The following is a 13,490-nucleotide window of genomic DNA, read 5'->3' as shown; positions in this document are numbered from 1 at the left end:
GCAAGAAAGCCAATAAGCAGTGTTCCATCATGGTCTGTGCTTCAGTTCCTGCCCCTGAGTTCCAGCCTGAATTCCTTTAAAAATGGGCTGAGCTTTGGAAGTATAACATGAAATAAAACCCTTTTCTCTCCAAGCTGGTTTGGATCAGTGTTTTGTCACAATAGTAGAGAAACCAAAGTAGAACAGTTGGGGAGGAGGAAAAGGGAAGTGATGGTGTCTCCTAAGAGCACATGGTAAAAGAGATGAAAGTTGTGCTTAGGGAGGAGCTCTTCATGGGCCGCACAGGTACTGAAGGAAAGTGAGTCTTTTCTCAGGCAAGTTCAAGTTCCTTCTCACACAGCGAGCCATTCTGCAAACCTTTAATCTGTGCCAGCAGGCCACATACCAGTTCTCAGCTAAAGACTAATAGCAGATTTCCCTAAAATATGTGCTCTCCTACCTTCCCTGGTCTGCCCTTTCTCATTAGCCCTAATTAATGTGTCATTAACCAGCCCATATCTCAGTGGACTCTAATTCTCACGCCCCAACTTCTTCTGTATCCATTCAGAACAGCAAGTTCTTTGCTTACAAATTAGTTTGATTCTAAAATGTCACCAGTTGTCCAGGCCTTGTTAAAAAATTAAAGCACATGCCATCTAAATATTGCAGTTTTCTAGAGCATCCTGCAGAAGCGGGCTTAGCGCAGTGATGTGGATTAAAGGTTGACATTCACAAAGAAAATAACAGAGAACAGTTCTGTTGCCACAGTTGTAATAAAGCCAAATTGAAGAAGCCAAATTTTATTTGTTTTAAATGCCAGCAATTGAAGACAAGTAGGCTTAATTAGAGGAGGGCAAGGACATAGGTGGAGACTTTGATGGAGACTTTAAGGAGACGTTTGAGGACTTTTTATTTAAAACAATAATAATTTAGTCTCTAAACTGTGCCACAGGTTTGTGTACAAAATATGTAAATATATGTACTTTATTTGTATTAAAAACATAACAAAAATTATTTCAGTCATAATATTGCAGCCTAACTGGTAATATTTTCATTCATTCCAACTATTTTCCAACTTTTGTGCGTGTGTACACATAGTTTTACATAATTGCTCTCCACATAATTAGAATTTTCTGTTCAGCTCTTTTCATTTGAACAATCATGCCAAATATTTTCCATACTTCTATCACCTGATACCATTTCATTTTCAATCAAAGCAAAATACCCTTTTGAGAAGGAGTCTTAATTCACTTTACCCACGACTCTTATCTTTATTCTTGGGAAATGAGTATGGATTACAGAGGGGAAGACGGCAAGCCTAGACTTCAGTCCTGATTCCCCTTCCATGAGCAAGTTACTTAACCTTGTCATGTCTTGATTTCCTCATACGTAAATTGAGATGAATACTAGCATCTACTTCAGAGAATTCATTAGAACAATGCACACAGCATATGACATTAAAAGTATTGTTTTATAATAACACTTCATGACCTTACCAGGGGCCAGATTTGGGTTTAAATACTTTGCATATACTAGTTTCTTAATCATTTTGACAACACAGTGAGGATGTCTGTGATTTGGATGGGGAAAATGATATTAAATAATTTTGAAAAGATAGTACTCCATTTGCTGAGGAAAAACTCAGGCCATACAAATATTTTCATGGACCTAGTAACCACATTCAATCCATGGCCTGCTTGACTTAAGAATCACGTGTTGAATGTCTAGGGTGGGAATGGGGGAGTGCCTGCAACTTAACTAGGGCTAAGACATCAACACTGTCTTTCTGATGGCATATGCTATTTGGCTTTTTGACTTCATTCTTGACTGAACATACAGGAACTGCCATGCAGGGCAGGTGATTCCACAGCAAATCAGATGCAGAAGCAGATAACAAGAATGCCCACGAGTTCTATTAAATCAGACAGTAGAGCAACTTGGAGGAAAAAAAGGAAAGCTGGGGGATGCTACCTACTCTGTTTTCATTGCTGTTGTTTTGTATTTTGTAAATGATTATTAGATAAAACATGGTATTTATCCCTGGCATAGTGGCGCAGGCCTTTGATACCAGCACTCAGGAAGCAGGCAGATCTCTGTGAGTTCAAGACCAGCCTGGTCTACATAGTGAGTTCCAAGACTGCCAGGGCTACAGGGAGACCCTGTACTGGGAAGGCAGAGGCAGCCAGATCTCTGTGAGATGGAGGCCAGCCTGGTCTACATAATGAGTTCCAGACCAGCTGGGGCTACAGGGAGACCCTGTCTCAAAAAGACCAAAAAAATGATATTTCCCCTAAAGTAATTGATTTATTATTACTTTTAACATTAATTAAATATTTTTAATCTTTCTTTAAAAATACTTTAACTTCTAATATAGAAAATATCTATTGATGTTTTACCTACAAAAGCTAAAGTAAAAGGGTTTCTAAGACAAATGGGTGCTGCTGTCTGGAGCAAATGCCCATCCTCTCCAAAGTCTGTTGGGACTGGGCCACACATAGGGGTTTTCTGCCTATAGGTGACTACAAAGGTCAGGCTCAAGCAGTTATTGATTTTTTGCCACATTTTTCATTTGTAGGACTCTAAACGATTTGAAGGCATTGACACTGACTTCAAAGAGCTGGCATACGATGCTCAGAAAACCCCAAATGTCGTGGAAGCCACCAACAAGTCAGCTCTCTACGAAAAGCTAGAGGATATTCAGAGCAGGTGGGTTGGCGCACTACCCTGCTGTCAGGCAGGGAGCAAACATTTCTTCTCTCCTGTCTCTGACCTTTATTTAGTTGCCTGACAATGAGCATGTATATGGCCTTTGCCCTGCCTGCAGGTTTGGGTACCATGGGATATGGTACAGGGGTGTTGATGCTGGTGTAAATGGGTGTGTACGCTCTAGGGGGGTATGATATCATTGGGGTGTTGATGCTGGTGTGAATGGGTGTGTACGCTCTAGGGGAGTATGATATCATTGGGGTGTTGATGCTGGTGTGAATGGGTGTGTACGCTCCGGGGGGGTATGATATCATTGGGATGTCAATGCTGGTGTGAATGGGTGTGTATGCTCCGGGGGGGGGGGTATGATATCATTGGGGTGTCGATGCCTTGTGAATGGGTGTATACACTCCGGGGGCGGGTATGATATCATTGGGGTGTCGATGCTGGTGTAAATGGGTGTATACACTTGCAAATATTCCTAAGTGTTCATTGTTCTTACATCTACATTTATTGAAAATCTAGTCATCCTTCAGTGTCCCCTTGGAACTGTTTCTAAGACAGTCTGCAGACATGCAAAAATCTGCAGCTGCTCTAGTTCCTTACATAGAATAGCATAGTTGTGTATGACTGTGATCCTCTCATAGACTATGTGACATTCCTAGACTACTTATAATACTTGATGCTATGTAGATGCTTCATAAATGGCTGCATTGTACATTTAGGGAATAATGACCAAAAAGTGCCTGGATATGTTCAAATCATCTGAAATTTTTCCCAAATATTTTCAACCTTCAGTCAGTTGAACCCTCAGATAAGGAACCCATACATACTGAGGGCCGACTGTGCTTGCATTTAGGTAATGCATGTCTAGCTCTGGGGCTAAGCATATTTAGCTAGGAAATCCTGTGTTCTATGTTCTCAGATTGTGCCTGTGTGAGAAAGCCCTTTCAGAGTACCTAGATACCAAGAGGCTTGCCTTCCCTCGGTTCTACTTTCTCTCCTCCTCTGACCTGCTAGACATCCTTTCCAATGGCACAGCTCCACAACAGGTAAGCTGGGAGAGCAGCTATAAAATGGTCCAAAGGCTTGGGGAGCTCCCAGTGGGAGCCTTCTCTCAGGTTATGAGGAGAGCTACATTTCAGACCCCTGTTACCTTAGGCATCATTCCTTCCTGCAGCATTCTTCCTTCTCATATTTACTCAGGATGCACACTGCCCCCATCAGCAGCTAAAATAGAAATTTGGGAGCTCTGAGGATGCAAAGAAGCATGGAGTTAAGTCTTTGCTCAGAATGCCTTTGACCTGGTTCTGAAGAGACAGCTAGTCAATTGTGGTCAAGTAACAGCCATTATAAAAGAAGAAAATCCTGTCATTAACAGGATGGCATGCGTGGATCTGCAGAATAGGATGTGAAATGAGATAAGTCAGTCATGGAAGTGATAACACATGATACCATGTGTGGGAGCTGAAGTTCATCTTACAGAAGTAGAGGAGAGAGTAGTGGTTATCAGAGAGGTGGAGGGAAGGAGGGGCTGGCCCTGGATGTGGAGTGATGGGAGGAATAGCTTTTAATATTTTATAGCACACTAGAATAACTACAGCAGACAACAATTAATTGTATATTTCAAAAATGCTAAAAGAATTTTTCATAGTCCCAGTATGAGAAACAATGTTTGATATGATAGATGTACCAATCACTTTGACCTAATCATTGCACATTGTATAGATGTATTGAAATGTCACACCATATCCCATAAAGCCATGTACATATATACCAATTATAAATTAGAAAAATATTGGCTATAATTTCCAGGAGAATATAAATTGAGAAATTTTGTCAATTGGGCCTTAAGGTGGTTTCATCAAAAAAAGCATATGTGAGGGACCTGTATTAGTCAGGGTTCTCTAAAGAAACAGAACCGGTAGAATGAATATATGTATAGAGATTTATCAGCTTAGCTCACAGGATAGAGTCCAAGTAGTCCAACAATGGCTGCACCACACTGGAGAGGCTGAGAATCCGTAGTCGCTCAGTCCACGAGGCTGGATGTCTCAGTAGTCCCAATCTGGAGCTGAAGGTCTGACGAATTCTAAAAGATCAGCTAGTCTTCAATCTACAGCAGCAAGACGAACTCACCAGCGAGAGGGAAGGCAAGCAGCAAGAAGCCAGACTTTCTCCTCTGCCATGGCATTTTATACCGGCTGCCATCAGAAGTTAACGCCCACATTTAGGGCATGTCTTCCAGCTTCAGATGATCCAATCAAGAAGATCTCTGTCATTTCAGTTAATCCCAGATCCAATCAAGTTGACACCCAGGATTAGCCATCACAGGACCCAAATTTTGGGTGCTTTCCTTTGATTCCAGTGACTTATTAGCCATGTAGTCATGGACATATTACTTTACAAGTTCTTCTTGTCTGTAAAAATGGAGTTGCCTGCTTTTACAGGGTTTCTAGTCTCTAGTTGAAGCTCTGTTGTTTGCAGCAATACGTGCTGGCCATCAAACTTCAGAGAGCATCTGAACCATGTGGAAGGTCTGTTTAATTATGGTTACCTTTGTCTCCTCCCAGAATTCTTGATTCCCTGGGCTGGAGGTCTTGCTTTTCTACAACTTTCCCAAGTGCTGCTGCTGCACTGGAGCCACACTCAGAGGCAGTGCTGTCAGCTATGTACCTGCAATCTCCTCTCAGATGACTGGGCTCCCTCTGTTCTCACCCTGGGATGTGTTTGTAGTGATTTTATTTTTTCTCAGACTGAAGATATCTAGTCCAAAACACTGGATTAAGAAGTTACCCTGATGAGTTCTTTTTCTCTCTTCTGTGTGACTATTTTTTCATTTGAAGTATGCAGGGGTTTGTTTATTTCTCTTTGTTCTCTGGTTTAGAATTTTTTCATCTCTATTGTTTTTATTTTTTTTGTGGTTTTATATCAACACCTGTGTTGGGGGGTTATAGATTTTTTTTAGAGACAGCTATATTGTCAGAATATTTATTTGTAGATAAATAATAGATGACAAAAAGATCAACTGTTAGTAGAGCTCTAAATACTGTGTAGAATATCCATTTGATTCCAAGAGTCATGTGAAATATGATAAAACGTGAAATATGTATGCTCTGAAAAGTGTCCCTTCTTCCTGTGTATCATCTATCATCACTGTCTGCCCTCCATCCCCAGAGGTAGCCACTTTCATTAGTTTCTGATTTAGTTGTCCTGTGTTCATCTTTGCAAAAATACACTGATTTACGTTTATACCTCCTCAAGTCATTCCCTTGTCTTGCCTTACACAAAAGGTAGCATGCTGCACACATCCGCTTGCACTTTGTCTTCTTTTGAAGGAAGTGTGGGGACCAGAGTCTCACTATGTAGTAAAAGCCAACCTTGAATATGTGATCCTCCTGCCTCTGCCTACTGAGCTACTGTGATTTACAGATGTGTGGTACCAGCTTTGTACCTTGCTTTAAAAAAAAAAAAAACTTAGTTATGTATCTTGGAAACCATTCTGTATTAATTCAAAGATCTCTCTCTCTCTCTCTCTTGCTCACTCGCTCTTGCTCTCATTCTCACTCTTGCTCTCTCTTTCCCTCCTTCCCACCTCTCAACATTTACATCATACGCTATGGCTATTATTATTATTTTACTTAATGTGTAGAAATGTTTTACCTGAATGTATATAAGTGCACCCATGTTATGCAATGCCCATAGAGGCCATAAGAGGACATTGGAGCCCCTGGAACTGGAGTTACAGATGGTTGTTAGCCACCATGTAGGTGCTGTGAACCGAACCCAGGTCCTCTACAAGAACAGTCAGTGCACTTAACCACTTAGCCATCTCTCCAGCCCCTAATACCATGTTTTTATTTGAGGAATCTCTGACAGGCATCAGTGGGGATACGAAGTGTGTACGAAGGTCAGAAGAGGCAGTCAGACCCCTGGAACTGCAGTTATGGACAGTTGTTAGCCACCATGTGGGTGCTGGGAACAAAACCTTTGTCCTCTGCTGAACCATCAGACCAGTCTTGTCTGGTCATTAGATTATTTATATTTTCCAAAAGAAAATGATGCATTGAATAACCTTACATCCTGGAGGTCTGTCTTCTAGATAAATTCATAGAGAATATTGGCTGAAAAGGTAGAGGACCATGCAACCTTGTTAGCATGGCCATGCTTCACTGCATAGGAACTGTCCCCTTGCATCACCACCAGCCATGGACAAGAACTTCTCCAATAGAGCCCAAACGTGGCTCCCAACAGATCAGATCTCAGTCTATTTATTAAGAAGCCAGTATTACAGAGGGATTATCTTTGTAACCTCTGCTGTCTTTTCCTATAGGTTGAAATATTTCCAAAATATCCCAGGCATGGTGGGGTTGAGATGTTTACCATATCCACATTCTGTTGATACCTTTACTAATTCCCTGTGTAGAAGGGATCACATCACTTCTAGCCTTTCTATACTTTTAGTACACAAGGTAGTCATTCTTGAGTATTTATTTTGATTTATTTCTCATTTGGTTATAGTAAATCTCGTCCCCTAAGAAATGAAGTGTGGTAAGCTAATTTCTACCTCCTCCATGTGTGACTCTGGGTAGTTTCACATGTGAGTGACAGAACAGGCAGATTTAGAAGTCACTCTGACAACAGCTCCCTCTCAATCCCTGTAGACTTTGCTCTGCTGCTCCTTGTGAACATAAAGTAATTTTAAAACCTCTCATGATAGTCTGATTTTTTTGTCTGGATCTCTATAAAAATCAAATTTATATTGAATTTTAAAAATCATGTATTTGTTTAGATATTTATTTACTTTGCTATTTTCTCCTGATGTGTGATGAGATTGTCTCCTGTTTGGAAACCATGGTTTCTGTTACCTTTAAAGTTTCCTCCCACTATACCTGAGTGCTTGAGGGTATTTCTATTTCACTGATTTGGGTATCTGATCCTTCAGGCTCATCATAGTTCTGTAAACTGAGATCTGTTGCCAAATCCTCTTCTCCTTAATCATAGATTTATCTCATAGTCCACCTCCTCCGAATTCTTCAAACCTTGCGCACCACATTGTGTCTTTTGCATCTGTTGAACCCTTTAGTGCAGTGAACACTGTTGCTGTGAGTTTGCTTACTTTGTGTTTCTACCAGCTCATCTTTTATCTTGTATTTTTACAGAGTTTGTGTTTCTTTTGTTTAATTGAAAGCAAAACCAGGTAATATTTATTCTTCTTGTTAAAACCTAAAAACACATACTTTTACTTTGGCTCAGGCCTGTCTTTTCTTCAGTGTCAGGACACTGGCTCTGATGATAGAGCCCCAGTGATGGTGCCATCCTAACTACTCCTTTGGCCATTTCCGTCCAGTTCATATGGATGCCATCCTTACATCTCTGTGATTCCCATAACCTTCCTTCTACATGCTTGGCATTCACTTGATGCAAGGTTTGTCACCTCACAGGCCTTGGTTCTTGTACATGCTCTCCAATCCTTTGCCACAATTTCCCTTCACAGGTTCAACGTCACCTTTCCAAACTCTTTGACAACATGGCCAAGATGCAGTTCCAGCTAGATGCCAGTAAGAACCCAATCAAGACAAGTCTTGGTATGTACAGCAAAGAAGAGGAGTATGTGGCCTTCAGTGAACCCTGTGACTGCAGCGGGCAGGTGATATGGAAGCTCCTCTCACATCTCTCAGTCTCTCTCTCAACCTCTCTCCATCTCTATCTCATATTCAAATCAAATATGGTGAGCTTAATCTTCTCTTGGGCCAGATCTTTTGTTTGTGACCTGGAAGAGCAGCTTTCCCTAACTGGAGCTGAGCTGCCCCAAACACCCTTTCTTTCTCTGAGAAAGACACATGTCAACATTCATATCTCCTCCTTAACCAAAGACCAGTGCTGAAAGAAACAAAATGCACACAGAGAAGTCAAAGAGAAGGGGGACTGAAAATGATTGGCAGCACAGAGGACATTAAGATGGCAACCCCTGGAGCACCCCACAGGGGAATCTGAAACTCTGACACCTTTCCTGGGAGGAAATGTCCATTTTCCTGAGATGTCCCCTCTCTGCAAATACACCTCAGAGTCACTTCCTCCCACAGCCCTTCCCCTAAGAGAGCCACCTACACACACCCTGCTCTAGGAAGCACTACTGCACCTCCAGGCCTCCCACATCCAGTTCCAGGCACATGAATCATAAGACTGTTCTCTCCTTAAATCCCCATGCTTCCTTCCACACCACTGAAGAATAAGTCCTGCCTTGTTCATTATCATAGAAGATCCAGCAAAACATGGTCCCTAGGGTTCCATTCCAGTGCAGAGGAAGACCTGCACAGAAAGAACTTTTGCAACTTTCTATCTTTTCCACATATACCTCAGAAACGAATTCTCATATGTGGTAATAATCCAGTTCTCAGATGAAGGTGGCAACCATGGGGTTTTATTCAGAATGCACTCTTTTTATAGACTGGAAAGCATTCAATTGAGAAACTCAAACCTGGCTTATATCTCTATGCTGTGTAGACAAGTCCACAAATATCGTGACTAAATCTGGCTCAACCTAGATTTGCATTTCCTTGTATGAACTCTGGTAGAATTCTACCACCCCTTACCCGGTCATCTTCTCCTGTGTGTGCCAGATTTGTACATCAACCTAGCTCCTGCTCATCACATTCTAGATATAAATATAAACTGCCTCCCCTTGCCTTCTGGTGGTTATATTCAATGCCAGAGTGCCATCTTCTTCACTAAGTCCTTCAAATAGTGTGATCAACTCTTCTGAGGCTTATGGTGTCTAACCCCAAGCTCTCTTTCCAGGTAGAAATATGGTTGAACCACGTTCTTTGCCACATGAAGGCCACAGTGAGACATGAGATGACAGAGGGAGTAACTGCCTATGAGGAGAAGCCCAGGGAGCAGTGGCTATTTGACTACCCAGCTCAGGTAGGCTCCCAGTTAGACCTTCCCACCCTCTCTCCTCCACTGGCTTTCTTCTCCAGCAGCCTCTATGTACTTTCAGAGGCTTCAGGGCCTCAAGCTAACCATACTGTGTTTCACAATAGGAGGGTCTTGAATCCTAGAGCACTGGGAGGGCCAGAAAACAGAGCAGGGGCATTGGCAGCCATGACTGAATTCAGCCATTGCTATGGAAGAGTTGGGTGACCTAGTTGTACCCTTGTTTGTTCTCCAGAGTAGAAAGAAGAGATGAACAATTAAAGTCTTTGAATCAACTTATACTGAATGTGCCAGCTCTGTGCTGACTGTGAGTGGGGAAGCCCAGCGGGAAACAAGATGAACTGCCCTGCTGGAGTTCACTCTAGAAGCATATAACTGGCTAGTGGAGTCTAAGGTCACCTTTCTGAAGATCTATTTAAGCCAAGATTTGAAGTAGGAGTTAGTGACCTAGAATGATGAGGGAAAGCAACCCATGTAAGGGAGGAGCATAGGCAAAGGCTCTGAAGCAAAAGAGAACATTCATAACATGTTTGAAGAACGGAGAGGCAAGGGGAGGGAGCAGGATGCAGCTGATGGGCTCTAGATGTGATACTGGAAGCCAGTTCTTACAGACCGTGTTAGAGAGTCTGACTTGAATCCAAAATTGAACGGAATTCTTTCTAGGTTTCTCAGGAAGAGGTCACAGTAAAGAAAACTAGTTTAATGAGATTTTTTCAGTTGATTATGGCTACAGTATACCACTCTTCCCTTCCTCTAGTGATAGACAGTCCTAGTGTTAGGTAAGCCTGACCTCACCATCTGGTGGTGGCAATGAAGCCATAAGAGTAGATTAGAGCCCTGAAATGAGAAGTTTTGCAGCATCCAGAGCCAGCAGGTAGGGGGAAGCAGGAAAAGGAAGAAAGAGTCTTAGAAGGAAGAACCAGGGCACAATCATCCTGGAAGTAAACAGTGAGCTATTGATATCAGAAGACAGATTTTTTTTTTTTAAATGCCAGAATTACTTCTATGAAACCAAGAAAAACAAGGATGAGAGGCTGGAGAGATGGCTCAGCAGTTAGGAGCACAGGCTGCTCTTGCAGAGGACCTGAATTTGGTTCCCAGCACTTGCATGGTAACTAATAACCATTGGTAACTCCAGTTTGAGGGATCCACAGGCCTCGCATGACACTGGTGTACTTACATGTACACAGGCAAAACACTCATAACATACACATAAAATACAAACAAATATTTAAAAATTTAGAAAAAACAAAAACAAGGATGAAAACTGTCCGTATATGTCCTTGGTGAGGCCATTTGTATTAGTCACTTTTCTGTTGCTGATAGAAACACTGACCACTAAAGCAACTTATAGAAGGAAGAGTGTTCTAGTCACTTTTCTGTTGCTGTGATAGAAACACTGACCAAAGCGATTTATAGAAGGAAAAGTTTGTTTGAGCTTACGGTTCTAGGGGAATTAAAGTCACATCATCACCAGGTACAGGAAGCAAGAGGGCAACTGGAGATCTGGCAAGGCTTAAGAACTCTCTAAGCCCACCCCCAGTGATGTGCTTCCTCTAGGATAGCCACACCTTCTAAGACCCCCCAAAACAGCACCATCATCTGGGGACAAAATGTCCAAATACTTGAAGCCTATGGGGGGACATTTTCATACAAACCACCACACCATTTCAGTGAAGTGCCACAGATCAGGCCACTGGAAAGGGGGTACAAGAGTCTGGAGAAAGTAAGAAGAACTGAGTAAGTATAGAGAGTACACAAATAAATCCCATCAAACCATCTGACAGAGCCACCAGTGTACACAGGCTCTCTCTAACAAACCCCAATAGAATGTAGTCTCAAAGGAAAACAGGCAACCCAGGGGACGAGGCTGCTGACAGCAACAGCTGTTTCTATTTCACAGAAGGATTGATTCCCGCCAGGGTTTCTCATAACAGAAGACCTGTAGAGAATTTTGAGATGAGAAAATGTTTTGCCTCCTACTATTGCAATAGAAACCATCCAAAACAATGTCTCCAAGGTCAAATGGAACTACAGATGAGCAACATGTCTACATCCTCCACTGTGAACACTCAAATGCTGTAGTTTTCATGTAAAAGTTCACAGCCAACAGAAGAAATATTGACTTGAATTCCTTTTCCCATGTTTATTTTTAATCTCTGAAAATTCAAGCAGAATAACCAACCACACTGGATCTTGATGTTACTCACCTGAACCTTCAAAAAGAATTATTTCAAGTCTATAGATTTAAAAAGTTAAAGACATATTGAAAACATTGTGGGCAAGCAAATGTGGGCTACAGATGATCAGAGTAGTCCACTGAATTGGAATACTTGGACCACAAGAGGATCGAGAGGAATGGAACAAAGACAGTGTTACTAACAGGCTGTCAAACTGTTGTCCTCCCAAACATGGCAGAGGTGCCATCTCTGGGAATAGGTGAATGATCCTTGTAGCCATTCCTAGAAACCTCTGACACCAGCCAGAACCCATCTTTGGTTGTTCTCAACAAAATGATCCATCTTCAGGAACAAGGCATGCTTTTCTCATTTGTGTCATAATTAGTTCACATCTCTGAGGATTTGGAGCATATGGTTTACTTATTCAATGATGGGGGAAGAGGGAGGAAAGGGGCCTGTCACTCACACAGTCACATCCTGAACCCTTCCTGTGTCATGAGTGGGCTGCTTGGAAACAGCCCCAGTAACAGCTTTACTAAGCAGCTCTTGGTGCCACAGGTGGCCCTGACCTGTACTCAGATCTGGTGGACGACAGAAGTGGGCATTGCATTTGCCAGGTTGGAAGAAGGTTATGAAAATGCCATGAAGGACTATTATAAGAAACAAGTGGCCCAACTCAAAACCCTCATCACCATGCTAATCAGCAAGCTCTCCAAGGGGGACCGGCAGAAGATCATGACCATATGCACAATTGATGTGCATGCCCGAGATGTAGTGGCCAAGATGATTGCTCAAAAGGTAGGTCCTAATAGACCCAGGTGTGTTCCTCTTTATGAGTGTCTGTACCATCAGAGTAGCTCCTCTCTTTGGCCAATATATGACTCCTGGATCTGCATGTCAGATGAGGGAGGATCATGGTGTTTGCTGCTTCCTTTTAAAACCTCAGGCAACACAGTATATGGATAGTCCTTGATTCATGATGACTCAATTTATGATGTTTTGACTTCATGATAGTAGGAAAGCAATACGTCTTCAGAAGGAACTGTACTTTGGTTATAGTACATAATAACATGAGCTACTCAACACAATCATATAATAGGCATGATGTTAAATGGCTTTGTCTACCCATAGGGTAATAAAAATTCTTCAGCTGTTTAAGGTAGGTGAAGATGAGCTATGATGTTCAGTAGGTTAGGTGGATCAAATGCATTTTCAACTGAAGAAAGTTTCAACTTATCCTAGGTTTATTGAGATATAGCCCCATCATAAGCTGTGAAGCATCTTTCATCAGACCTGTGGTCAGAGCATCCTGCACTCTCAAGTGTCAGACAATACCTAGGTCATCCAGAGACATATATCCTGTGACCAGAAGGCTACCCACTATCTGTAGAGCATTATTATTTATCCACCTGCTCTACCACTGTTCCTTTAGGTAGACAATGCCCAGGCTTTCCTCTGGCTGTCCCAGCTACGTCATCGTTGGGATGATGAGGCCAAACACTGCTTTGCTAACATCTGTGATGCCCAGTTTCTATATTCCTATGAGTATCTGGGAAATACACCTCGCCTGGTGATCACACCTTTGACTGACAGGTAAGTGCTGGATCAATCACTGACAGCTCTGCTTCTTTCTGGTCAGGCTAACCTGTGGCCAACCAGGGCAAGGTCACCATCACTTGCTATTTG

General features: G+C 42.1%; 1 protein-coding gene across 1 annotated transcript in view; it reads left to right on the top strand.

Annotated features, from left to right (window-relative positions):
* Dnah9 (dynein axonemal heavy chain 9) overlaps positions 1-13,490 on the top strand; it is a 430,757-nt gene that overhangs the window by 93,477 nt on the left and 323,790 nt on the right. Inside the window, exons 21-26 of the mRNA XM_008855701.3 lie at positions 2,555-2,685; positions 3,611-3,737; positions 8,183-8,335; positions 9,487-9,612; positions 12,363-12,602; positions 13,237-13,397. Of these exons, the coding sequence (XP_008853923.1) occupies positions 2,555-2,685; positions 3,611-3,737; positions 8,183-8,335; positions 9,487-9,612; positions 12,363-12,602; positions 13,237-13,397 (938 nt within the window). The remainder of the gene's footprint in view (positions 1-2,554; positions 2,686-3,610; positions 3,738-8,182; positions 8,336-9,486; positions 9,613-12,362; positions 12,603-13,236; positions 13,398-13,490) is intronic.

The sequence above is a fragment of the Nannospalax galili genome, unplaced genomic scaffold (genome assembly GCF_000622305.1).
Source record: "Nannospalax galili isolate Female #2095 unplaced genomic scaffold, S.galili_v1.0 scaffold146, whole genome shotgun sequence".
NCBI classification, from domain to species: Eukaryota; Metazoa; Chordata; class Mammalia; order Rodentia; family Spalacidae; genus Nannospalax; species Nannospalax galili.
The sequence above is the reverse complement of the archived record's forward strand: the minus strand, read 5'-3'. Positions and strand labels throughout refer to the sequence as shown.